The sequence below is a fragment of the Labrus mixtus genome, chromosome 5, assembly GCF_963584025.1.
Source record: "Labrus mixtus chromosome 5, fLabMix1.1, whole genome shotgun sequence".
Classification (NCBI taxonomy): domain Eukaryota; kingdom Metazoa; phylum Chordata; class Actinopteri; order Labriformes; family Labridae; genus Labrus; species Labrus mixtus.
This window is the reverse complement of record NC_083616.1, coordinates 9,471,281-9,498,781: the sequence shown is the minus strand read 5'-3', so window position 1 is coordinate 9,498,781 and position 27,501 is coordinate 9,471,281. Positions and strand designations below refer to the sequence as shown.

The 27,501-nt window shown below is 40.9% G+C and overlaps 2 protein-coding genes across 4 annotated transcripts in view; both read left to right on the top strand.

Annotated features, from left to right (window-relative positions):
- Nucleotides 1-27,501, top strand: part of adamts13 (ADAM metallopeptidase with thrombospondin type 1 motif, 13) — a 370,029-nt gene that overhangs the window by 115,532 nt on the left and 226,996 nt on the right. The window lies entirely within an intron of this gene.
- The window catches only part of si:dkeyp-14d3.1 (transmembrane protein 132C), a 165,768-nt gene that overhangs the window by 62,221 nt on the left and 76,046 nt on the right, over nt 1-27,501 (top strand). For all 3 annotated transcript variants that reach the window (XM_061037664.1, XM_061037662.1, XM_061037661.1), the window contains one exon: nt 25,846-25,992. In XM_061037664.1, coding sequence (XP_060893647.1) covers nt 25,846-25,992 — 147 coding nt within the window. The remainder of the gene's footprint in view (nt 1-25,845; nt 25,993-27,501) is intronic.

Sequence of the window (27,501 nt, the reverse complement as noted above, 5' to 3'; positions counted from 1 at the left end):
TAAGAACATTTATGACACATTTGTATATGTTAGTGTTTTTAAATCTTGTTTGGTATTGTGCTAAATGTTGATCGCCACTGTGAGTGGGTGCAAGCCTTTCACTTGGAAGGTCCATATAGGTGCTTATTAGGGATGTAACGATTCACTCAACTCACGATACGATACATGATACTGGGTTCACGATACGATTCTCTCACGATTTATCTTACACAATAAGACTGAATACAAATTATGAGATTACTGAAAAAGATTCCTTTATTTATTTTTTTCATGATCTTGCTGTTTAAAAAAAGTCTTGCGATTAATTTTTTGAGTACCGATGTGAACCTTGACACCTTTGAATCAAATTTGAACTGCCTCGTGATTAATCTTTACATCCCTAGTGCTTACTATGGTAACATGAAGGAGTAAATAATGAGAACGTTTTTTTTAACACTGTTTGCTTTATTGTGGGAGAGTGACATTAAATGCATTGTGAACTTCAGTACACTTTCAAATTAGTTTCTTATTTTATGAATCTCTTTTTCTCTATCTTTTCTTAACATTTCAGCTTTTTTTGGTGCTTTTTCTTTAAAGGCTTAATCACATTGTCTGTATCTAACCCATTATGGATTAACATGACTTATTTCATACAACTCCAGTACAGTTCATCCTCCCTATGCTGTTGTATTGATGGAACTAAATGCTCCTGTGTTGTTGGGTATGGTGTATTTCCTGTAATGTTTGACTTCTGTAACTAAATTCTCTATTGTTTTTTATTCTATTTAATCATATTCCATGAGAGAAAAATGTATCTTTCGCTTAAAAAACACAAGGTCTTTCTAATTGTTTGAAAGCTTAATTCTGACTTTGTTAAGCCACCTAAAACACGACGGTAAATTATTTTAAACATTGTAATTAAGTATCATAATCATATTGAAAATAATACAAAGATAAATAGAAGTAAAAATGTATTTCAATGAGCATTTGAAATGTTCTCATTCATGTAAACCTTTTTGATACTGGGCTGGAATTAGGAATGGCTTCAGTCTTTTAATTAATTGTGCCTCAGAACGCGTCATGTAGCATGAAGCACCAGCGGGCTTTGTTCTGTGTCCGGAACAACATTGACCGCAATTAAAAAAGGTCTGAAACAATCGGTAGTCATCTAACAAATATTCGGCTTTCTATCAGGCTCTGTAAACAGATATCTTTTTGCAAAAAACAAACCTGGACCCCATTCTTGCTTTTTCAAGCTGGACTGTAAAGAATGCAGCACATGAAAAAATGAGTCCTCCAAAGAAGTACTTTATTGCTACAATGGCAGCCCCACAATGTTGACCATCACTCCCAAAGACTAAGATTGGTTTTGGTTTAGCTTGAATACCTACAAACCTTTAATAACATGATGTTATTATAGGCGAGTCCTCTGAGCAGCTACTCTTCTGTTTACACCTAGCATTAGCGTTGTCTGTGGGTGAGTATCGGCTGTAGAGGGTGTTGAGTGTACAAAATAGGCAAATCAGCTAACACTGCATGTGTGTGGGTAACGGCTAATAAGGATAGGAATTGCAAAGCTGTTAATATTCCCCATTCTGAGACCAATTTAATGCAATATTTTCAGATGGCAGGACTTCTCAATGCTATTGAGACCCTCAACTTGTACCTTTTAGACTTTAGACTTTACACCTTATTGTCCCCAAGGGGAGATTCTTTTCCACAGCACTGTTACTGTCCAAACAGACAAGTCCCACCAAAGAACATTCATACACAGAAAACAGAGTATAACACCAACAGAGATAGACAAAAAGTCAAGAGTTCCCACTCTGGCCTGTTCAGTGAGGCCTTTGCTGCAATCAAAGCATTTTTACTATTTCCAGCCAATTCTCCAGAAGATTTCCAACATGTCATGACTGCAGCTGAAAGAGCTATAACACTTGCATAAAATAGGAAATCTATAAATCTGTTCTCAATACAGTGGTAGCACTGCTGGAGAACAGATATTGCTGTTCGCAGTTCATTAATCAAGGAAGAAGAGCGTTCACACAGACTGCCTCAGTAATTAAAATTAGATTTCACAGCTTGATTGCTGACCATCTCCAGCTTGGGGGGGTCTTGCCCAGATTTTGGATACCCCAGTGGTGAGCACCCAGTGATTTCTCCAACGAATCTTCTTACAAAATTAGGGACTTGAAGCATATTTTGGGCTCATTTAATGTTTATTTTGCTCAAATGTTTTACAATTCTAGGTGAAGTTGAAGCTTTCAGTGCAGCACATAAGAAAATACACACTTTTCTGGAGCATTTCTAAATAAAGTGCTCATCTGAAAAGGCTTCTAGAAAGTATCATGTGGGGCTTGTATCTCATTAGCATACCTTGTCTTTGTTTAAGTCTTTATGAAAAAGCACTTAAACACATTATTAGATTGAGATAATGTTCAGAGTGGAATATTTTCCAGCAGTAAAATGCACATTTTTTTCAATGGTTTTGTAAAAAAAACTCATCTTAAAGGTATGGGTACGTGTGTACAGCAACTATATCTGTATTCATTTTTTCTTGTGTCCACTACCCTTCATTTATAAACCTTTTCCATATTCAGTCATGATGGAAATGGAACACAGCTATGCATTATCAAAATGCACGCTCACTTATTTACGTTTCATCCTCTTCTTCCTGCAATCATCTTTGGGAGTACATATTAACCTGACGAGGCCCTGTTCCTGTAAAAGAATATGGAGAAGGATCCTGAAACCACTTACAGATGAGATTTTATACCAGGAAGCTGCACTGTGATGACATCATATTTGGCCTGTTTTGTCTTTATTTTTGGTGCATGTGTTTCCTGTTTTACTGGTTGATTTGATGAGGATCTTTTTCACATTAATTGAATAGTATCTTACACTAGAGTTACACTCTGCTCGATACGTCAGCTCTCAGCCCATCTTAGAGAGCTACCAATCAGATGCTGAACTCTGGCATTTTACATGCACTTCCAAATCTGGATATGTTATTTAACCGTCTGGCATTTCCAAAGGTCACAACCTTTCCTTGTTCATTTGGTGCCTTGGATGTCAATGTATCCATGTTCAACATGAGTTTTTCCGGGGCAGATGTCCGAGGTCTGTGCCTTGTTAGGGCTGCAGAAGGGGCCTATCGGCAGCACAAATCAATCCTGAGCACACCCTCTGTGATCTTTCCTGCCTGACACTTTCTCTTTGATCTCATGGCTCAATCAATGGACCTATATGCTTCACCCAAGGGATGCTGGATTACAGTTCCAGCAGATCTGTGAGAAGTCACATGGACGCACGGCAAGGACTCTCTGACAAGCCCAACGGCACCAAAGAAAGAGAAAAAAATGAAGTGAAAGAACTGACGCAAAGTTTCTCACTGTCGAGTTTCAAATTCAAAGTTACTCTTTTGTTTCACTGCAGGTTTGTCTTTCTGGACTGCAGAGAGCAGTCCTGTCCTCTTGTCCTCTGCAGCACATGTCTACTGTAAATGTGGAGAAAATGACAGCTCCTCCTACAGCATTAGCTCCAATCTGACACATGGGGTAGGAGAAGGGGAGCAAAGTGTTGTTCTGAGTGGGTAAAGACTGAGAGAGATGAACCATGGTGGCCTGTTTCTCTTCTTTGAAAGCAGCCGGTGGGCCTGTCCTGCAGCAGGAAGGTTAGGATTCATCATTGACCAGAAAATTCAAGTGTGTGTGTGATCAGGGTGGCTGGCCCAGCGCTCGGCTAAATGGAAGACTAATGGGTAGAGGGAGCGAGCCTGACGGGCTCTGAGGAGCCCTGTTCCCTCTCCCTCCACCTGTCATCCATCACATTTCCAGCTGATACTGGGAGATAGCTGTGCCACACTGGTTGGAGGGGGGCCGAGGAAAGCAAGAGAGGTGGGGGCTGGCTGGGGACAGGGACCGGGACATGACTGTGTGTGACATCAGGAGCTTCAGTGTTTAGCAGCTCTGCTTGTCCACATATTGGTTGGGTGAGGTTGATACTCTGAACATGTCGTCCAGGAAGTGGCAATCACAACAACTAACACAGGGATAGCAACCTTTGCCTGGATATGTCTTTGTCTTTCTTTTTATTGTTTACAGACTTAAAGAGCAAATATGGACTTTGAGTTCAGAGACAACCTCCACCAATTGATTGTCAAATGATGGTTTTGAAATTTCAGAATAGCTCAAGGCCGATCATGTCCACTTGTTATGGCTCTGGACTCTGGCTATTTTTCTACACACAGAAACGCTTGTGGACATTACTGCTCCAGCAGACACAAGCAATGTTTCCAAAACCAGAAATTAAAGTAAAATAGAGATTATCTAAGTGCACTTGTCTATCACATGATTTCTCTGGTTGACTCAGTCGACCAATCATTGGCCGTGTTCCTAACTTTCAACCAGCCAGAGGCTCTTTTATATGTTTTATTAATGACTTTATACTAGCATAGCACCTGATATAATGAGTAGAAAAGAACAAATGTTATAAATAATGCAAATGAATAGCCATAATGTACATGCACAATGAAAATGAGCACTCCATGGCTTTTTACTGAAGTTTCACTCAGTTTCTACACATTTTATTGGCATCTTGACACAGAAAGTGTGTCTCTGAAAACAAACAGCTCGCTCATGCCAATGACAATGGACGCCAGTGGATGGCTTTACTGGAGTGTTTGTCTCAGTCTCTCACAATGGATGGGTAATGTGCTGCAAAACAAAGTCTCAAAAACATTGCAACTTGTATTGCAGTTAATATTCTTTAAAAATCTGCAACAAATAGCACAGAAAGGCCTCCGTCCTGGAGGGGTGAGCATTCAACAATTCACAGTCTTAAAGTGCTTCTCTAACTCGACTGACTATCACTTCACTCCAAGACGCGTTTCAAGTACATCTTCAGAGCTAATAAATAAAAGTGATTTTATTTCATCATGTAACAAGAGAGGAGTAGTAATAACAGTGGACATTACCAGAGAAAGTTACAGTCTGTCTGAACAGCACGAGCGTCAGCTACAAAATCCGCTTGACTCTATTGTGTCCTGTTGGAGAGTCCTAACTACCCGCGACTAAAACGCATTGTAGCGCAGCACGCTGGTCTTACCCTGACGCCCTGTTTTTATTTTCCTTTCTGCTCTACAAGGCACTGACTCTTGTTTTTCTTATATAACAGAGCTTGTTAGCTTGTTTTACATAATGGAGATAGTGGTGCATTAATAATATCCACATCTGTGATTCAAGATTCAAAAAATGTTATTGTCTGTCACATATTGACAAAAATGATGGTTTGTATTAGAAATGTTTCGCTTTGACTTTTGTCAACATCATAGAAAAACTTTACTCGGCTCACTGTAAGCCGTTTATGCCTTAGAGTGTTGTAGTTTGAGTCAAGAGCTCATCAATACAAAACACCACACATCTGTTTGTCCGACTTCAATAGAAAAGCACTAGATGTCATACTGGATGCATAGCAAAGATTGAATTATTTTATGAATGCAGTCTGAAAAACGAGCAGGTGATCATGTGCGATGTGCCTCGACATCCAACGCTCGTGTGCTTTTAGGACACGTTGTTAGCATGGCGTAGCCACCATCATTATACCAGTTGCAGCCGCAATAAGGAATTATATATGCCTCATTGACAGAGAATACCGTATATAGTACCTAATACCTAATAGCATTTCTAAAACAGGTGAATCAACAGCTGTTGTTCTGGAGCGTGTGGGCGCTCCACCGTTTCACATCATTCTTTGGCTCTGCTTTTTCACTGCAGGACAGAGGACACCAGGGGAAGTACACACACACACACACACACACACACACACACACACACAACAAAGGCCAGTGAAATGGTTCATGAAAGTCCTTTTATATCAGCCTAGATTAGAGTTCTTTTAAAAACAGATGTCACCTTGAGCGCAAAGAAAAGACATTATGGATTTTTTTTTGATCACCTCGCTACTTACATGTCCTTTACTGAAGCAAAGCATCAAGATGGTCCTTGGATTGAATAACATTCATATGAAAAGCTAACCCTGGATGATTACTGTTTATTGTGTCTATGTGAATAAAACAGGGAATAAGTCATTAAAAACTGAGACGAGAACAAAACGAGCTGAAAGTGTTGTGAGGACAGGGACGGCTTCCATTGATTGTAAATGTTAAAAACAGGTTCTTGGCAGTGAACATACGGGTTCCCATGTGGTGTGTTCTGATATGAATTATATAGTAAGATTTCTCTTGACTAAAATCCCTGCAACACTATCATCATTTATCTCCATTTTGAATTTGTTGGTGTAGTTTCCTATTTTTGCCTCTCTCAAGAACAAGAATACGCATCAGAATAAATTATTTGTGATCAGGGAACAGATTCAATTGTTTCTTTGTTCATGTCTCTGCTGGCAAATGAATGTTTCCTCTACTGCCATAATGAACATGTACTTAGAGCATGCTGCTGTTTCAAATCAACAAGAACGTATAATACAGTTATTTTCATAGTGACAGTATAGATTAAAAACAACAATCCTGCAGTGAACCTCCTCTTAACTAATAACAACACTATAAAATATACATATTCATAAATACTGCGAGTTAATTAACAGATTCTCTGTACAGATCTCTAAAAACAAAATAAGTATTATCCACTCAAATACATTTCTGCTGATCTAAATGTTCATAGTTTTACTAATGTGAAACAACTGCAAAGTTTTGCATCTAACATAATGGTAAAAGAATGCAGCTATGTGTCCTTATAGGGGCAGGATATGTGGCTACAGTAGTCACTGGTCAGTGCAGCACTTCTTGACCTTGACCTCCTAAATTGACCATGTATCAGCCTCTTTGGTCTGTAATCGAGCGTGGGAGATCCAGCTGCTGCTTTTTTATCTGCTCAGTTAGGTTTTTTTATTTAACACTTGGCCGGTGGCATGACTTTCTGTATTCTGAACGAATTCTGTAACGAGGAGAAAACAATGAGCGCCTGCTGAAAATAATTGGACTCGTGGGATAATTATTTCTATCACCTTTTGTACCTTGAACAGGTTACAACATTTTTAAATCATCAAATTGAAACAATACAACAGGCAGTCTGATCAAAGTGAAGTGAAACATTTAACCCACTTGTAATTTCAGGGACTAGGCCATCACAGAATAAAAACTATTCTACCCATGCAGCAGGCACAGCGTTATGGGTGGACCTTAAGGGCCTGGTCCCACCCACTTGTGCTACTGGCCCACCTCAATAAGTGGGAGAATATAGACTTGAATATATTGAGTTATACTTTTATAGCCTCATATTTGATATTTGAATGCAATTTAACACCTAGAATACAGTTTGCCATTCGAAAATGATAAAGACATCAATATTTTCCCTTTATCATAGGTGAAGTCTTGACCAATGAAATCAGGCCATTTAACGCTCCCAGACTTGTACAACTGTTGTGGGAACACTTGGGCACACTTCATGTTAGGCGCAGTGTCCACCTAGCATTTTTTCTAAACACTAGGATCTTTTCTCTATTGTTCCCAATGAGAAGATGCGCTCCAGGCACTTACCAGCACTATTCAGCCAATCATAAAGCAGATTGGTCGGATCATTGCTCCGTGTCTGATCGGAGCCGTGATAGCATGGCCGTCATTATCAATGAGGTCATCATCCAGACAAAGTAGGAGGGCAAGCATCCTCCGTTTGATGCTCAAATAAAACATACGGTAGAAAGCAACAGAGCGGTGTCGGTCATACGGCGCTATTCTCAACTGACTGTTGTCATAGAGACGCACGTGCAGCGCTTTTAATCTCAGCGCACAAGCGCTTCAACCAAGTGTTCTGAGCACAGCCAGCGCTTTTCTGCCTGAAAAAAACGCCAGGTGGACACAGGGCCTTACTCGGCTGAGCAGCAGACGGCTCTTTGCTTGACAGAGGGTTCTGTCAATGAGACAGAGAAGGGCAACATGTGGAGGACAGGGACTAAACGGTCATCCTGGTAAAAGGCAGTACACTTCCCAAGGATGTATGTCCACATTTACCTCATCCGTCTCATCCACAGTAAATGCCACCGTTTGTTTGTGTGAGAGAGTCACGTCCTAGCTGTAAAAGCATTTACTTTGACTGACAAACTCTGGAAAACAAAATCCTAGAAAACAACATAGTAAAGTCTGGAGGTCGTGCCGAATGTCCCTACCTTAGTGTCTTTATTTTTTCTTAAAAGCACAAACAGACTTTTTCTGTTGATATAAGCTCACAAACAGTCAGTGTAGTGCGCCACACTCTCTCTAATTAAAAGTCAATGTAGCTCGCCCATCGACGACAGCTGTCTCCCTCCACGTATCAACATAAACAGATAGCAATCCGTAAATGTCGTCAAAAAGGAGGTTATTAAAAAAAAGTTACACAACAGAGTTCTGAAAAAAAGGTTGCATTGTTCTATACAATCCTTAGCAAAAAGTAATTACGTTTTTAATTATTATTTTTTTGCATTGACAATAAGGGCAGCATGTTTTACTCCCGCGTGTCAATACGGAGAAAATATGGCAGTTGAACAAAAGGCTGTCTCTGTATCCTAAATGTTCAGCAATGACAGCAATAGGGCTAAGTGTAAAATTGCATATACGGTAAAAGCTATATATGTTTTCATGTGCTTTCCGCTGCCAAATTAAACACCCTTGGGCTCTCCCTCACCTCCTTTTGCTTTTCACTGTATCATCTTGTATGTCAGTGGCTCTTGACACTCCTGTGTACTGTAGCTGTTAAAATGCAAATTTCACAGGATTCAGCTTTCCTGTTCTTTCTGCAATTTTCTGTGTGACGTTCCCACCTCTCTGCTGCTGAGAAGGGGACGTGAGTGTCAGCTATATCCATCCTCCTGAGCCTCGGTAAAACACAATATCTCTTTCCTACAAACTGCAGCTGTGCTCCTGCGCGGCAAAGCAAGGAGACCATCACGGTCTCTAATGTTTGAGGCCCTGACATTGTTTGCACGTCGGTTGAACGTGTTTTAAGCTGATGGCAGCTCGGGGAAAACCTTGAGCTGTGCTGTTTCCTCGCTGCAGACAGACAGCAGACATAGTTTTAGACATCCTCTGTAAACACTGCTGGGAGGTGATTTCAAATCCCATTTTACACCAACAATAAAATTCCAACAAATAAAAGTCTCTAAAAGCTGAGAAATAGATATATTATTAACGTCATGCTCTTGGCCACATGGGCATTATGCAAGGCACCTCGCTACCTTTAGATATAAAAGGTTAGGATTAAAGTTTGTGGTGTTGTGTTGTCATCGCTTTGAAACTCTGATTAAACACAAAGTTAAACCTTAGTCAGCAAAGACAGAGTTGAAGTAGATGGTGGTGATTTTGTTCTGCATTAACCTAACATTTGATTATCAAGCTCTCTTCTAGTTTTGTTTTATCACACACTTCTCCCATATGTCAAATCAGCTCTTGCCTTTGTGAGGTTTCCCTCCTCTGTGTTTGTGTGCCCTGGCCTTATTGTTTTCACCTTTGTCTTGCTAAGCGGGGTGCACTACGAGATAATCAAGCCAATGTTGTGCCATTTCCCTCCCTTCCGGCTAAAGTCAGCAACGTTCCAATTTATTGATGGTTCTCAAGATTATCTTGCTAGATGTTCCTGTTTTATGGGATATGTTCCGTGATCTGATCAGCTCAGAAGAACGTCATAGCTGCCACGATGACAAATAGTAAATATGAATCATGCTCTCAATATCTACAATCTGATAGCCTGTTGTGTGGGGGGGGGGGGGACCCCAAGATCAACCAAACACACACTCTGTGGACTGTGGGCCGCTAATTCTTTCTGCCCGTCGTTGGCTATGATTGTTTACTCTAAGTCCTTGTTTCCACTCTGTGTGCGCCACAGTCAGTCAGGGCCATGGTTTTGCTCCGAAGGACAGTGCATGACCTGCCCCACTGGTTATGTTTCTGGAAGTGAGCACAGCCATGGGCAGCTGTACACACATCACAGTAGAACTGCAAGATCATGCAGGAATAAACAGAAAAAGCAAACAAACAACATGTTACTTTGTCTTTCTGAGGTTGCTTTGTTGTTCATTTGGTGTCAGTTTTGACTTAATGTTGATAAAGTGATGGAAAATAAGATCGAGAGTCCATATATTGTGTTTTATTCTGAAATTGACAGGATGCTCTGTGCGTTTCCTTGTCTGACTTCCTGTCCGGGTCCCGTCTGTTCTGTCCAGCTTAAAGCGTGCTTGCAGCGGGCTCCCTCCCCTGCTGGCATTTATTTGGCTTTTCTCTTTAATCCAGTGTGATCTTGTAGTTCTCCTGTGACTGTGTGAACCTGTGTGTACAGCTGCTCATGGCTGAACAACATCATCAGTTGGCAAAAATTGACAAAAATATAGGATTATTCAACAAAAATGTTCTCAGATAATTAAACTATTTCAATAAGAGAAACACAGCTTGTGTTGATCTGCCGTTTTTAATAAAAATGTAAAAAAGAATCACATCTGCTCAAGTGAAAACGCTGGTTAAGTGTTCTGTTTGCAGACTTTAATCGCAATATAAAATAATCAGAAATATGCACAAGCCCTAAGAATATGTCTTTTTTTTTTGTAGACCTCGCTGCTGTCACTGTTAAGGATGTCATCAGCTATAACAGCAGCTACAACATCAACACTTTGTAAACAAGTGGTATTAATTGTCCTGGACTCATTAACTCACAGTGTACGCCGAGTAAACAGCCTTAGTCAAGGTTAAATGAAGCATACTGCAACTAATGTGCACTTAGCAGTGAGTGTAAAGAGTGTGTGCGTGTTTGTCCAAGTGTAGCTACAGCGCAGTGGAATGGAGTGGGTCAAGGTTACTGACAAAAAGTAAAAATGATAATTGAATGTCGGATAGGAAGAGGTGAAAGGTCAGCAGAGGGATGGACATTTTGAAGGAAATGGAAAAGTTAAGAAATAGAAGAGGAAGATGGAAGGAAATGGAAACTCAACCCAAGACTTTTCCCTCTTTTCTCCCCTTTTGTTTCCTCAGCCCCATTATCAGTCATCACAGACAGATGGTCATGAATCAGCCTCTTCATTAACACACTCCTGTCAATGAAATAACCAGCCATGAAATAAGCATCAGCTAATGTGCATGCTTAAACCGTACATGTGATGCCATTCATTTATACCAGACATTGCACACTGCCACATGCTGTGACATACAGTATGGCCGAGACTGATTATGTAGGCTTTGTGTGTTGGCAGCTGTCTGTAATTATTATGTCAGACGTTCTATTTATCGGTGCAAGAGATCACCGTGTATGTGTGTGCTTGTAAATGTTGATGGTTAAATTGTATTTACAGTACGTTGTGTTTTTGTTCAGCTCCACGTCTCTCTGTCCTCTGTTAGTACAAGACACTGAATTATTAATGAAGTGTATTGCTGTCTATTTACAAATGAGATATACAGTATGTCTACTCTGTGAGGAAAAATAGCCTCTAATATTTGTACTCAAAAGTTGATTAAAAAAACGCAGTTGTGTGCAAGTTCTGGAAAAAATTACACGGCCAAAAACTATTAGACTTAAACTTTAGGAATTTAAATATAATGAATCGTTGAGAGCTTGCAAACTGTCACTCAGTGTGCTTGCTAGCCTGGAGAGTAAGAAATCACTATCCCATGATGTTGTTTGTTGTCTGTTCAAACTGCAGTAAGAAGCCTAGCTGCTGCCTTTTGGACTAGCTGGAGGTGAGACAGTGATTTGTTGGTGATTCTGGAGTCGAGGGAGTTGCAATAATCAAGTCAGGAGAAGATGTAGGCATGGATTATTTTTTTCAAGGTCAGGTTGAGTGAGTATTGTTTTAAATTTGGAGATGGTGCGTAGAAGGAAGAAGCATGACTGTACAACTGTTTTTATGTGTGGTTCAAAGGTGAGGTTGCAGTCAAACGTTATTCCTACATTTCTGGCAGTGGTGGTAGCAGAAACAAGCTAACACAACTTGAAACGCTAACATATTGAAGGTTAGCATGGCAGTTGTTCCCAATCAGTTGCTTACCCATCCAGCAAACAAGGGGAAACATTACAATTAGTTTCGAGTGGTGTTTTTTTTTTATTACCTCTATCAATTGAAGTACAAAAACGTATTCTTAGCTTGATCTTTGTGAACACAAAATTGCTAAATCTGTCAAGCTAGCTGTTCGTTGGTGGCCATGTGGCATACCAAGAGTATTTTAGCAGCATGATTAAATAAAAAGTGTCTGTGATGGCTCCACCACAACCAGCAGTGCCTCTCATACCAGCACAGTTTAGTTATTTGATCCTTACAAAAAAGATGATCATAGCAGCATCGAGTAGTATCTGTAAACTGACAGTGTTTTCATTATCTTTGTAAAATGATTAAAGAATAAATCTAATCTAGTCATAAAAGCACAACCCACATGCTTTCCTGAAAAATCCGGCTGCTGCTGCTGCAGTTAGAAGAGAAATTGGTCAGAGTCTGTCCCCTGGCTCTTTCATGGTTGAAGTCTGTCTGTACTAGAAAGACCCCCCTTCTTTGATTCTGCCCGGCTTTTATGCAAAATGTGTGTGCTTGAGGGCAGATGTTTCTTTAAGAGATTTTCAGAAACTTGGTGGTGGTGATTACCTTTGTATCTGTTTTTAAAGACCTGTGTTGTCATGCTTCAATCAGTTCAGACACAGCAAGTTTTAAAGCCTGTCTGCAGTGCTGATTTTGATGTCAAATTCCAATATGTAGTCACACTGAGATGAAAGCTTTCTTTTCCTCCCTATTTGTGGCACTGCAGTATCAGAGTGCTTGTCTGTGTGTGTACTGGTGTGTGTTAGAGTGAGAAACCTAAAGGACACTTCTCCCTGGTGGGAAAGAGCCTCGTGCCTGAAGAGCTGCGGGGCTACTGCTTCGACAGGTGAGTCTATCAGCTGTCCTCAGCTCTCTCTGAACACATAAACACGACAAGGACACAACTCCCGCTGCCCACTTCAATACAGTGTCACCTTGCCTGTCACAGGCTGTGTCACCTGTCAATCACAGTGTTGTAATGTATAGTGACCGACACAGGCCAAGGTCACTGTTATCTGTGGTGATAATGAACTCTGCAGAGGACTTCTGGATCAATTATTAGGGTTCAGTGAACCCGTACTGTAATTCTTAGGTAACAATTGTCCACGAGGAGCAGTGCAATTAAAATGAAAAACTGGTTTTCCAATGATTGGGCGATGAGCAAGCTGCTCCACCATCACCGTTCATTATGAAAAGTCATTCTATTGCAATAAATATATATATATAAAAATTGTAAACTAAAGTTGTCATTTCAGATTCACTTTTGAAGAATTTAGTTTTCCTTTTATGATGTCGACCTGTCATGACCAACTCAAAGACCCTGGCAAATGATGAGGTTAGGATGTCAGTAGAGTCAGTAGTGTAAATGAGTGGGCATGTGATGAATGTATTGTGCATGTGTTGGATGGAAAAGGAAGATGAAGTAAGTAACCAAACAGGGCACATGCAGGGAAGTCTCTCTGAGCGGACTATGGCGGCAGCTTTTATAGTGACTGTAAGCATAAGATGTACCTGCAACACAAGAGAAGAGAAGGCACAACCTAACAGGCCAGAGGGCAGTCACAGTGCAAACATAACTGCAAATTCAAAATCAAACACCTTAAACAAGTCTGAATAAACATTTGGTAGATGGCTTTGGAGCAGCAATATAAAGTGCTGTTTAGTTATTTAAACACTGTTGTAGTAGGATGAAGTTCAAATGTGTGTGAAAACCAAACTCTACAACCATTTGCAGGAAAAACTCTTGCATTATGTAAAATGTAGCAAACTGATGCTACAAGGATTGGGATAAGAGTCAAAAATAGCAAATAGGATTCATGCAGAATGTGTAGAGCAAGTTGAATCAGTCACATGCATATCAGTGGGCTCCCAGTGGTTCTCAAAATGAATCAACTATTATCTGATGATGACTTGGCCTTTTTGTTAATCTCTATTTACAGACAAGTACATATCATTGCTGCTAACTATCCCATGGAAGATATATTATTTACTGAATTCTCCAGTTTCCAGTCGGACTGTAAAAAATGACCAACACACTGAAAAGAAAGACTTGGACCTGGAAAACCTTTATTGCGTATCTACACTACACCTCCAGGGGGCTTTACTGACGGTAGACTATAGCTGAAGGGTTCAGAGATCGGTTATCATCACCGACAGAGCCTACTGTTGTGTGTTCACACAATTCATTTCTTGATGACGATAATTTCCTTGACTCTCTTCGTTCTCTATGTAAACTAGGTAATGTTGGTAGTTAGAGTTTTTGCTATTTAGGAGCCAGTTTTGCAGATACGTATTGAATCTTTAATGGGCTTCAGTGCTCTCTCTCTCTCTCTCTCTCTCTGTGTGCTCTATTGGGCCGTAAGTGGCTCTTTGTGGTTTTGCATGATTTGAAAAGTTGTGTCGTTACATTAGCGGCCCATGTCTCCCTCTAATCCCATTTGCCTTGTGGTTACAAACAGGGTGCCAGCAGAGCCACTCAGAGCTGAAGGAGCAGGGAATCCATGCTTTATCCCAAGCAGCCCCTAATTCAATCGACATTGCTGGCTGGCTTTAATGGATTTCACCTGGCGAGTCTGCAAATTGAATATTTTAAGGCATATCAACTCCTCCAGAGTAACTGAAAGGAGAGGGAGCAATTTTCATTTTCTAGGCATTTGGTTGTAACGAGACGGTGACATACAGAGATTATAATCTATTCATGGTGTTCTCCAGGAAAGCACTGCCCCTCCTGCTTTTATCTCCCTCAAGCCATTTGTTGCACACGGTCTCACACTCAAATGCAACACATACACACACCTACATCCTTTCATACACCTCAGGCCTCCTGCTCCAGCCTTGTCTTCCTGTGAGAAGTCAAACCCTCTGCTGTGTCATCTCGCCGTGCCTCTGAGGTTCTTATTGTTTTATCTCTCAGCGTGTTGATCTGTGCACAAGGTGGGCGGCCGTCCTCCCCCCTGCTCTCTCCGTTAAGGTCAGTGCGCAGCGGATGAAGCTGTGTCGATCAGATGAGTGCCATACACTGACAGCTAATTCTCATCAAAGCAGCTGTGGGCGAGGGTTGCCGAGACTCTTGGCGCCTGGAGGCTCTCTCGCCTCTCTCGCCTCTCTGTGGATTCTCCTCTACTTATCAAGCTTACTGACTCACTGAGTGGAGATATGGTCGTGCAGTCTGCTCGTATCCACAGTCCGCTAGCTCTATGAAAAAATGCAATTCACTGTAACACCAGTTTATAAGGCTGCAGAAGGAGGAAGCGAAGAAGCGAAGGAAGAAAAATGGTCAACAACACCCAGCTGATATAATTTTTATTTCCAGATCATTCTCCTCTGATGACGCACACACCATCCTTCTTTCTTTGTTTTGCCCTCGTTCCTCTCCCCCTCCTCTAAACATGTTTTGCATTGATTTATTCCCTTCCACCAATTAAAAGCAATTTTGTGAGCATTAGAGTAAGCCATGCCGGGAGCCGTTTGCTGCGGCAGGCTGTTTATTACCTCACTGTTTGTGTTTGTGTGCCTGAGCCTGCCTCAGTGTGAGCTCCAGGGTTCCTCTGTTCTGCTTATGTCACCCTGTGAATACGCAGGCATGAGCGTATCTATGCGTGTGCAATTGTGTGCCATTCACTCATGTCTACATGGGCAGATGGGTGCGGGTGTGTATCAGAGATTCGTGGCACGTGCAGGGCATTAGTTCTCTGTTTGCAGGCTAAATCCTCATGTTGTTGAAGCGGTGTCAGTTGCCTTTACCACGACACAAAGCTTATCTTTTACGGACTCCGGTCCCCCCCCCTTGGGAATAGGAGACATGATGGGGCGGGGCATGCTAGTAGGGGATGTGTGATGAAAGACAGGAGGCTATAGTGGCTGGTGTAAATAACCCCTGGCTCAGGGGGAAGGTTAAGAAGGCAACACCATGCTGAATACTGAGTGTTATCCCTGAAGGACCCGCTTCGCTTTGCAGCCGCCCTGTCGGAGCTGCGTGACACCACGGCAGTCATCACATCATTGTGTCTCTGTTTGTCAGAAAGAAATCATCGACTCCACACCCACCATCCAGCCTGTTGATGGACACATGCTGTATTAATATGTCACTTGTATACCGCTTAGGAAAAATCCCTCATGTTTTTTTCAGAGCACGGGGAGAATGGGGTGCCGGATATCCTGTTGGTTATGTCCCGCCCCCCATGTACTGAGGCTATTAGTCCTCATCGCTGCGGCCGTTGTTTCGAATCTGACCTCGGCCCTTTGCTGCACGTCATCGCCCACTCCTGCCTCCCAACAATTCCTGTCTCTCTTCAGCTGTCTTATCCAATGTATAACTTTATATATTAAGAGTTTACAACTTACAGTACGACGCAGTTTTACGGACAGCAATGTACAAGATGCTGAACAACATGACCAAACTATGGTAACCTTTTGTTTAGTATCTCTGAAACAATTCAGATAACTTGGCAAACTGGAGACCTTTTTTGTATATGTGCCTTTCTAGGCTAACACCTTTCACTCTGCACAGACACAAGAAGGTACTTTTTTGACAAGCGCTGTGGGGGGATTTGTCTATGCAGATTAATGTTAATCTTCTCCTTTGACCATCACTGTACTGCAACCAGAGAATGAGTTTGGTTTGAGAGGCATTAGTGTGTGGGCTGCAGAACCTTGGCCTTTAATATATAGTTTCTTATTTACCAACAGTTTCCTCTCCTCTGGGCACACAGCTATTTATTCCTCCTATTTTCTCAAAACAAGAAATGAAATGAAAAGAAGCAAAAAAAACAAGAAAAAAAAAAAAAAAAAACAGTGTGCGGGTTAATCTCTCTTGCCAAAGGCAACACTGTGACATTATCTCTTCGTCACAGCTTAACAGAGGCCTGCTCCTCAGAGTGTGTGTCTGTGTTTGTTTGAGAGTGTGCATACATGTGAGAGCCAAACATGCATGTGTATAGACTTATGCCTGTGTGCATGTTAATGTATTTGATGTGTATGTGTCCACATTACCTGTGCTTAGCTTGTGCATGTTTTCAGGGCGTTTGCTTCTGTGCTCAAAATGAAACACATCGTGTTTACCTACACACACATTCATCTGCAGATTAGCCTGCGGCTGCCTGTCTGCCCCCATGCAGGAAATACACACTTTTCCAGAAGCCTTTGTTGAACCCCTCACTACCTGCTCCCTCTAAATCTGCTCCTCTCAAACATACTTTAATATCCTCCAACAAGGGATGATACTGCAACTCACAGGAAAGAGCAACTGTATCACTAACCCTCAAACTAACTCAGTCATGTTGCCTAACTAAATAGAGACGTTCTTGAATTTGTTGGATGAAATTTTAGTCTGGTTGGAGTGAAAACCCTTTTTATCTGATGAAACGGGCGATGAAACGTTGAGCAAATATTTTATAAGTCTTAAAATATCTCACAACCAAGCGTTATTGACTGTTTCTGTTTCTCCCTGCTGCTGTTTTTTCCCCCTCCTGCTTGGTTTTACCCTTCCTCGCTGTGCGCTTGAATGTCGTGAAAATCCAATTAGGTGGACACATTCTGGGAGAACACCACAAACTGCGCTCCATGATAGCAATCATATGAATTCTTCAAATGGGATTTTTGATGCTTCCTTTCGCATCATGTCTACACTAACGACAGAGTAATTGGCAAACAGATCTCCGTACAAAATGCTTTCACCTCTTTTTTATGGGCACTCAGCATAACAATGGGTACTTCTGTAATCTCTGCTGTGTGATTCTGAAATGAAAAGCCAATGAAATGTGTTGCCTGGCATGTGGGGGATATGGCTGCTACTGTGGGTGGAGTATGTCGGCAGCTCCCCTATTGACACATGAGCAAAAGGCACACATCTGCTTCAGTTACTGCATTGTTATTGGATTAGAAATGTGATATTGTCCCTAGCGGGAAATTTGCCTTGTGCACAACACACCGCTCTGTTCAACTTACAATAAACAAGCATAACACAAGACAACCATAAAAACACATCAAGTAATGCTTAAAAACCTAATAAATACCAAAAAAGAGAATAAAGAGATAATAATAATTTATACTTTATTGATCCCGCGAAGGGAAATTCGTTTTTACACTCTGTCTAGTAAACATGCTACACAAACATAGGCTGAAATACACACACATGCACAAACAGGATCCTATGGACATGCACTAATGGGGAGGTTTGGGGGGGGGGGGGGGGGGGGGGTTAGGTGCCTTGCTCAAGGGCACCTCGGCAGTGCTCAGGAAGTGGAAGATAACTCTAAACTAACTTAAAACAAGTTAAATACTCATTCAACAGGGGTCAGGTTTAGCTGTTAGCTCTTACAGAGTCCCTTCTAGTAGGTCGTGGTACTTTGTGAAACAGCTCTGTGTTACCAAGTGAATGCGCTGTAATAAATGCTAATACAACATGGATGAGGAGAATCCTAAATGCATTCTTATCATTCGCGTTGACATTATGTCGCTTAAAAAGAGGCAGCGACTGAATAATTCATACCCAGAGAAAAGGCTGATGTGAGGCTGATTGAGTGAGGATATTATGTCTACCTGACCATGCTGACAGTCAGTGCAGCCCTGTCCCCGCCTCATGCTAATGTCACTGTTTTCATAAAGGGACTGAGAAGTGTTGTGTCCGTGCATGACATTAGAATTACCCTGGAGTCATCCTGTTTACACTTTAAGATGATTGAAACCGTGCGCTTCTTCTTTTAGTCCCTTATAGCGTTGAAGTATCTGTTTAGTATCTGCAGAGAGCAAGTCACTCTCTCTACCTGTGTACACACAAACTTAGTCACTTAGTTGTTTCGCTAACCTGCTATTTTACCTCTCTTCCTCACTACTTTTCGATCTACCTTAACTCCCTCATACATATGCCTGCAGTAAATATTTTCTCTCTTTAAAAAAAGAAAGAAAAGTTGTGGACTTCATCTTTTTTTCTCTTAAAATAAACAAGTCTAAGTCCATGGCTATGCTGTCAGCTCTTTAAAGCTGTTCACAGAAGCACAGCAGTACTTCGAGCTAAATGCTAACATCAACATGCTAACAACCACACTGGTAAAAATGCCAAGCTACTGTTTGGTTTTGTTTTGTTCTGTTGTTGTTGTTTTTTTTACATTATTTTTAATAGAGATTAGTCAAAAATAAAACTATATGTTAACACATTTTTAGGGAAGCAACTGATCACAAAATGTACATCTGAGCAGATCACAGATTTGCCTCATGGATTTGATATACCATAAAACTTAAAGAAAATACGATCTCAGTTTATGGCCCAGTCCCTTTAATGTCCTGGTGTTGCCGCACGTTTTGTCAAATAAAGGTAGGTCTCAATTAGAGGCGTGTAACAAGTGTAACAATTAATTACAAGATTGTTTTAATCTAATAAAAAAAGGTTTTTGCATCTGAGCTTTGAAAATGTTGAATACAAACACACCATTCATTTGATACAAAGTAACCACTCACAATGAAATATCGACACTTTACTCGTAAGTCGGAGCAAAACCTGAAAAATATTTTTATGAACTGAACTTTCAGACACTACATAAACATTGCTTCCTCTTCACTGAGACTCTGTACGCTGATTTATGAGCAGTACATTTATTTTATATCATGATGTTACATTTGTAGACCTTACCTTGTCTTACCCAATACTTACACGATGTCCTTCAGTTTCCCCCTGTCAATGTTAAAGAAGCTGCCTCAATAAGAGAAGTTTCACTTATTGAGGCAGCAATTTCAACAAAATATCTCAAGAAAATCAAGAAAATATCTGGTAGTCACCATGAAAAAAGTCTTTATGAGACATGGTCTGTCCATGCATCATAAAATGTAGTGCTAACCCACATGGTATGATCAGATATAAAGTGAGAAAAGTGGGACTTAGACCATCTGGGGGCGTTGGCAGAAAAGATTCAAGATTAACTTTATTTTACCCCACAAGGTGAGATATTTGTCTTGGGCTCTTCACCCATGCTTCAGCCATAAAAAGACAGCATTCAACATCATTCACATTCAAATAAAACACTGAATATTATTGAATAATGTCTAAAAACAAGATCTAAGACGATACATATCATCAGGCTCTTAAAACACGAGTAAAAAAATGCAAAGGCACATTTAGTCCAGTGTCTATCTGCTTTATTTGCCACTTTTTAAAAGACACGAGATAAATTAATTTTGAAATCTGTTCAGTCTACAACGGGGAACTCTAAACCTCTTACCAGAGGGCATCAGCTCACTGTGGAACCTGTACATAAAGTAATCGAGTTGCAGCAGGACTCTCCGGCTATTCTGGACTGGTGGGCTAACAGACATCATAGACATCCTTTTAGCCAAACACACATCAGTAAAATGCATCAAAATCCCTCTTTTACATTTTTAAGACTTCGCTAAAAGTTTCCATTTCGGAATTATTATTTTTTTTTGATATGTTGCCTCCATATTGGAGTGTAGGCGTTTGGCTTGATTTACTTTTTGTTTGCTAGTCTGTGTGTGTGTGTGTGTGTGTGTGTGTGTGTGTGTGTGTGTGTGTGTGTGTGTGTGTGTGTGTGTGTGTGTGTGTGTGTCTGTGTGTGTTTATGTGTGTTTGTTCCAGTGTCTGTTCCTGTAGCAGTTACGGCCTATGGAGCAGCAGACTTGCAGATGAGCCGATGCTTTACGCTGTTCCATTAGCCGTAAACCACAAACCATAACAAAGTACTGTTCTCCCGCTGTCTTTCTACCATTCCCACACACCGCAGCTTCTCCGTTTTTTCGCCGTTTCCCACTGAGCTGCTTCATTCCCTGCTCACTGTTTATGAAGGCTGGATGGCACAATAAAACAGGGAAGTCCTCCTAAGGGAGCCGCTGATTGTGGAAGCATAAGGGCCTCAGAGGAGAGAAACGGTCAGAGCAGATCACCAAACTGCGCCGCACGTGAGGCAGGAGCAGCAGATGGAAGAAGGCCACCGAGGTAACTGCAGTGCAGCGTGGGCCGCAGGACACAGACCACTGGCTGGGGACTCCCATTACAGGCCAGCCTCGACCTTATTGGATTTCCCATGGAAATGTTTATTCCTTTCACTGCCCCGCTGAGAAGCAGCTCCTCCTTATCTCATCACTATTTATTAAGAGGGCCCCTGAGGAGTCTGAGCATACAACCAGGGAGGAGGAGCAGAAGAGAGAGAGAGAGTTACAAGAAGAGAAAGGTCATATAGAACTGCAGTAGTTCAGCTTGATTTTCTTCACTTTTTATCCCAGCTGTGGTCATGATGACATGAAATAGCATAAGTACCCAGAATGGACCACTGTGCTCACTGATTACCTCGACAACCTGCACCCGTTTCTCTTTGTTCGGCTGAGTTTGTCTCAGGCTCACTGTAGTGCTGATGAGGCTCGTCAGGTTCTCCCGTAATGGCTGACAGTTTTGAGGAGTTGGGTCTCGAGAAACTTTAGACTGTCAGCTAAACTCACTTGCCTTTTAAACTGTGTCCCCGCGTTCCCTGCGGGCTGTTTTGTCTTTACTTCCCCTCTGGTTGTGTAACACTTGGTATTCAGAACATTGAGTCTCCATGTAGCTCCTAGCTAATGCCCTTGACTTCACTCCTTAGGTTTCCCAAAATACCACACAAACAAAGTGAAACAGTTAAGGTGTATTACATGGTTACACAAGAGAAAAAATATTACAAAAAATATGTTTTAAAGATACTGCTATCTGAAAGACAAATCACTCCTTCTGTATTGTTTAAGACTCATTTTTTATCGGCTAGGCTTGTGGTCTGGTTCAAGGTTCAGAGTCATTTTGTTTGAAAGCTTGTTTAATTTAATTTAGGTACAATAACTTCATCTGTAGCACGACTGGAAAGACAAGGTTTTCACTTATCCAGGGAAATACTTCAACAATTACTCAAAGGACTGATATCAATTTCGATACAGATTTTCATTTCCCCCAGGATAACTGGTGTTCCAGAAAATAATTTTGTTCATCAGAAGATACCTGGCTCACTATTAATATTCCCATGAGCCTCAATTGTACACATTTTTGGCACGCTAACATGCTAAATGATGCCAGCTTAGTTTGTTTTGTCATATAGAGGCACATATGTTTGTTGTCTTCTGGTCTAAAACGTGGTTAACATAAAAAAATAGGGGAACAAAAAACACCAAAAAAAGACCTCAAACCCCTAGCCAGGGTAAAAGTAAAGTCCTGTTTGGCCCTCCCATCGTACCCCCCACAGATGAACCCACCCAAAGTGAACTCACTATGTCTTTGTCATACATTATAGGCTCTGTTTCAATGAGTGTCTTATATTAGAGCAGGCGGGCTCACATTCATTTTATTTGAAAGCCTGCTAGGTCCCTCAAGATGCTGAAGGGGAAGCCTTCCTCATGTATCTCTTTGGGATGCCTGGGGTCATGACAGTGGAAGACAGTATGACAGTTTTTGATACCTTGGGAATGGGCTAAAATATTATATCAACTAACAATCAACAATAAATCAATACATCTCTATATGTATGCCACAAATGTTTTCTCAAGACAACAGCAGATCTAGACCATGGTCTTTGATTTATTTACAGAGACCCTGCATTGATTCATCTTGAGCACACGATTGGCATCATTCAGAAAAGTTAGAGGAAACTGGAAAGAAAACGTTCTTTTAACAGGCAGAAGACTAAAACAAAACCAGACTTAGGTCGAACAGCCATCTGCTGTGTCTGAGAGCGACGTTCTCAGGTTACTATTATGTGCATACATTTGGCCTTCCAGAGACTTATTGTTCTATAACTTCACGCTGGGATGCATGACTTTAGAAAAGTAACTGTATGAGCATTGCTGTTCTATCTGAAGGCATACATTCGAGGGCTTTCATTACAGCATGAATAATAACCCTGGTAGAAGGTGAATGCTTTTAACCTGCAGGAGATTGTTACACTTGCTGGTTACAAGGCTGATTAGACCATTAAGTCAATAAAAGACACTTCAAGCATACGGCAGCACCTGCTCTGTGGTCCTGGAAATGGTCTGTGGAGTAATGACTGGTTCCCCTCTGAGACTCGGCTGTGTTTAAAACACTCTGAAGCCTCACTGGAAACCAATGAAAGACATCCTGAGCGCCGAAGCGTAAAGAAAACCAGATACAAGACCTCTCTGGGACCCCAGGAGAACGGTGCATGAGCTCTTTGTGTTACAGTCTTGTGCTCACAGCCAGTAAGTTCCTCCTCAGCACTTCCTTTCACTCTGGCCTTAACAGTGGATCTTCCACTCAGTGGTGGAGAAATCTACCCTTTGAGTGACGCTTTTAATTTGTGATGCACTGACTGTGTGTGTGTTCATAGCTTTGCAGCACTCTAAAATGAAGTGTTTTATTTGAACATTAGAGTGAACTACTGGCTTGTTCGTCAGCTTTTTGTTACAAAATCTGTGTTTAAGTTTTCTATCTTCGGAGTGCCATTAAATATAGTCTTGAGGGCAAAAGTGACTTTTGGGTATTCTAACAGAATTTGGTCAGTGTCAGTTTGATGTTTCACTCACATTGTCTGAAGTAAGAGTTTTACAGATCCAATATTTAACTGCCTTCCGGCCTGTAATATCATTAGGGCCATCCTAGTTATTTAGATTGTTTTGATATTTTGAATTTATCTGGGAAAGTATTCTGAGAGTGTTACTACAATAGGAGCCAGTGAGAGACAGGAGGCGCTGCTAACGTTGTTTTGAAGAAACAATAAACATTTTAGCCCTAAAGCGTACTTTAGATAGAAGGCTGTTGACAGAGTGAACTGGCATAATCTTTCTTAATCTAAAGCTTTTCAAGCTTTTTTTCTTTGTTTAAAGCTCTTTAATGTTTATGTGTATGATGTTTAGTGAGCAAGTTGTTATAAGGAACCCCCCTTCAGGGTGAGCAGGTTCACAAAGTAAAGCAAGGAAAAAAGGCTTTTCGTTTTTAAACCTCTCATTCTTCTTTCTTCATCGTTTTTGTTTACACAAAGTAATCAGACGGAAGTTAATTTAACAGGACCTCTTTCTCCTGAAATGATTATTGTTAGTCCTCCAGAATCTGTCATCACAGCCGCCACCAGTAAGAATTAGATGACTTCAGAATGCCTTGATTGACTAATCCAAAACAAGTATATGAGAAAACAAATATTAACACACAATTTTGAATCATTTCTGGACTAAAAGAAATTGACCCTTGTGGATGCAAGCTGTGCAGCTCAGCCGGGGCAGCAAAAAGATGTCACAAAATTCCCAGGGGGAGCGTCACAAATGGTTCAAGATTTGATTTAATTAATAAACCTGCTAACCTGTTGTTGTTGTTTTGGGCTAGAATAGTAGCCTCACAGTTAACCTGAGTTGTAAAAAAAAAAAAAAGTAAGCAGTGGCTGGTCAGTGGTCAACAAGGAAGTCATGTCTCTCAGTGAAGTTATGGCAAGAATTTATGGCTTTATTTACTAGACTGACACAAATCTCATCTCAAGAGGCACAGCATATTGTGTAGTCTGATCTCAGCGTTCTCCTAAACATGTGATGCTTTGACAAAGTCTATAAACGTTTGTCTACCTGCATGCATGCATGCACAACAGAGGGGGTTAGCAGCTGGCGAAAAGACATCAAATCATCATGAAAGACTGCAACACAAACATATCATCACACACGTACATACTCATGTGAAGTACACACACACACACACACGCAAATTCTTTGTGACCCTTAGGTGACGTTTTTATCTTCATTCCTATGGAGAGGGGAAGCAATCCATCTGTCATATTACGCATTTTCTCTTCACATATAACCTCCTTCACAACATGATAAGACTTCACATCACAGAACAAGGCTTGACAGGGGAGGGCAGATATATTCATTGGCATACAGACAAGCAATCGCATAGTGCATGTTTTAAGTGCAGCGACAAATTCGAGATGAAAGCACAGTCCTATCTTTGGTCTCATCTGCCAGCTTGGTATGGATTGGATGGGGAAAGTGATACGGCCTTCTTTTATAATTTAGTCCTCTCTTCAATCTTTGGACTAAACTGTCACCTTCGGACCAAATCACACATGTTCTCATTATGTTGTGGAACATAAATGTACATCTATTTTATGTCAACACATTCCCTACAGATCACTTACTGTATAGCGGATATGTCATCGGTACAAGACATTTTCATTTCCAGTTTTCTTTATATTGATATTTTCCCTCCTTTGTAGTCCACTACGCCAAGGACATTGACGTTGTCATTTAGCTGTAGTCAGAGAAACCTTTTCATAATGTCATTTTCAGGCTGATATTAAATGAATCTATTACTGAGGAAGAAGAAAAAGAGTGGCACAATGGAATAGTAACATCCCACTTTTAGAGTAGCCTCATTTTATCAGAATATTGACCATGATTATAGAACCAAATATCAGAGAGAGAGAGTGAGCTGTTTCTTGATATTTTGAGTTAAAATAAAAAGATAAGACGGACAATGATATAGAAACTGCATGTTAAATGTGCAGGTGTTCACTCAGTTTTGATTATTTGATTGGACTGTGGAATACAAAAACAGCACACGTATTTAAAGCAGTCAATTGTCCTCTTGGGGAACAAAACCAATGTGATCAAAACAAAGAAAACAGCTGCGACATCTTTTGAAGACAAGACAGTGCAGTGCACCATCTGGATAATGTACTGCTTGACAAAATTACACACAGGAAAAAAAAAATAGAAAAGAAAAAAATCATTGTCTGTGTGGTGGCAGCTGCTCTGCATGGATCAGCTGCACGCATCCAATGTCACACTGAAATGAGGATCTTCTTTGAATCCTTCAGCCTTAACGTTCATTTACAAACATGACTTTTCTTTTCTCCACAGAGTCAAGTTGAAAGAAGGAGTGACCTTTCTCGGGGCCCGTCCCAGCAACCCCACGCAGTGGATTGTTAGTCAGGACGTGAGGAGTGAAGGCCATCGGGTGGTGACTCTGCACTGCCGCAGGAAGGAGTCCGGCTACGACCAGCAAAGGTCAGCTGATAATAAATTACTGAAGTTGTACCTTTTTTTCCACAATTCATTGGCAAGAAACTATGTTTGGAAAATCATTTTCATTTCCACAGTGTTCCATTTTTTAGGGGGTTAACGACTCCTCCCCCCCCCTTCCCCTGTTTGAGCAAAATTATTGAAGTTGAATCTACAGGATTTTATTTTTTTCGATCATTTGGGGGCAAACGAAAAAGCTGTTAACCCATACTTAAGTGTCCAGTAAGCATGCGCTGCCCTGCATCACCTCAAACTTAAAAGTAAGGTTGATAATTTTCTCCAGATACACTTTTTTTTAAAATCCGTCGTCTGTAGCAGTTGTAAACATGTAAAAACTTCGACCAATGTCTGCCATGAGGTCCCAATCTGATGAACCAATCATGTCTCCCTGTCTCCCTGCTCGTTCTCTATCCCATGCATTCACAAGCCCACACTCAAAGCATGAGCTGAGCTCCGCTTCTGGACCAATGGCGCTTGTGCATGTAAGTGAGGGGCTTGGCTTTTCAGGGAGCACAGAGCGGAGGGGTTGGGTGCAGACGAAGCACTGAGGGAATGCTTCTTTCAAAATCATGCTAGTTTTTCGAAAATTGCCAACCCTGCCTTTAATTTGCACATAATACTTTTTCTGTCAGGCTTTTTAGCTTTGTTTTGGTCTCCAACAACTCTTTAACAAATCTATGTTCTCCTGCAAGTTAAATGTTAATTCGGCTGGCTGGCTGGCTGGATGACTGGATGGATCCCAAACATGGAAATTGTGGACAATCTGGCTAATTGTCTACTTGCAATTATGGTGTATGGTGAGAAGCATACAATTGGTTTAGCAGAGGTACCTGCTGCTTCTACAAATAGAAGTCTAGTGAGAGCGGTGAGAGGTAATCAAATAACATTGGTTTAGGAAAGGAAAGCAAAACAATGAGCTGGAAGATGCTCAAATTAACAAAGAGCTGACAATTCAACTACAGAGAGAGAGGAGTTAAGAGAGGGGACTAGAGACATACAGAGGACCTTCATTCTTGTGACCTCTTTGTCATGTCATAAAATCATTATTCCAACCTTAAAATCAGCATATTCTGCCTTAATTTTATGTGGCTTTTCTACCAATCTTTTCTTGGTTTCTTGTTATTTTAGATCTCTCACAGACTCTTTTCTTCACATTATGATGGAACAGATGAAGTAGCCTGATTTTATCTATTTTTTTAATTGGTTTCTACAATTTGCTAAAATAAATATATTTTCAAACTAGATTTGTTGAGAAGCTGATACCAATTTTAGAAATGCCTTCGAGGCCGGTCTTGGAGCAATGGCAGTCGGCCAATGAAACAGTAGCAGGTTGTCCATAGTTACAGTGAGAGATCATGTTTGAAATAGCATGGTTTACGGCTTCAGTTTCCAGGGTGCTGCCACACAGGGTTAGAAGTATACAGCTGTTTAATAATGATAGACACATCATTTTGTATGAGTTGGAATCATCTTTGTACTCTGTATTGAAAAGTA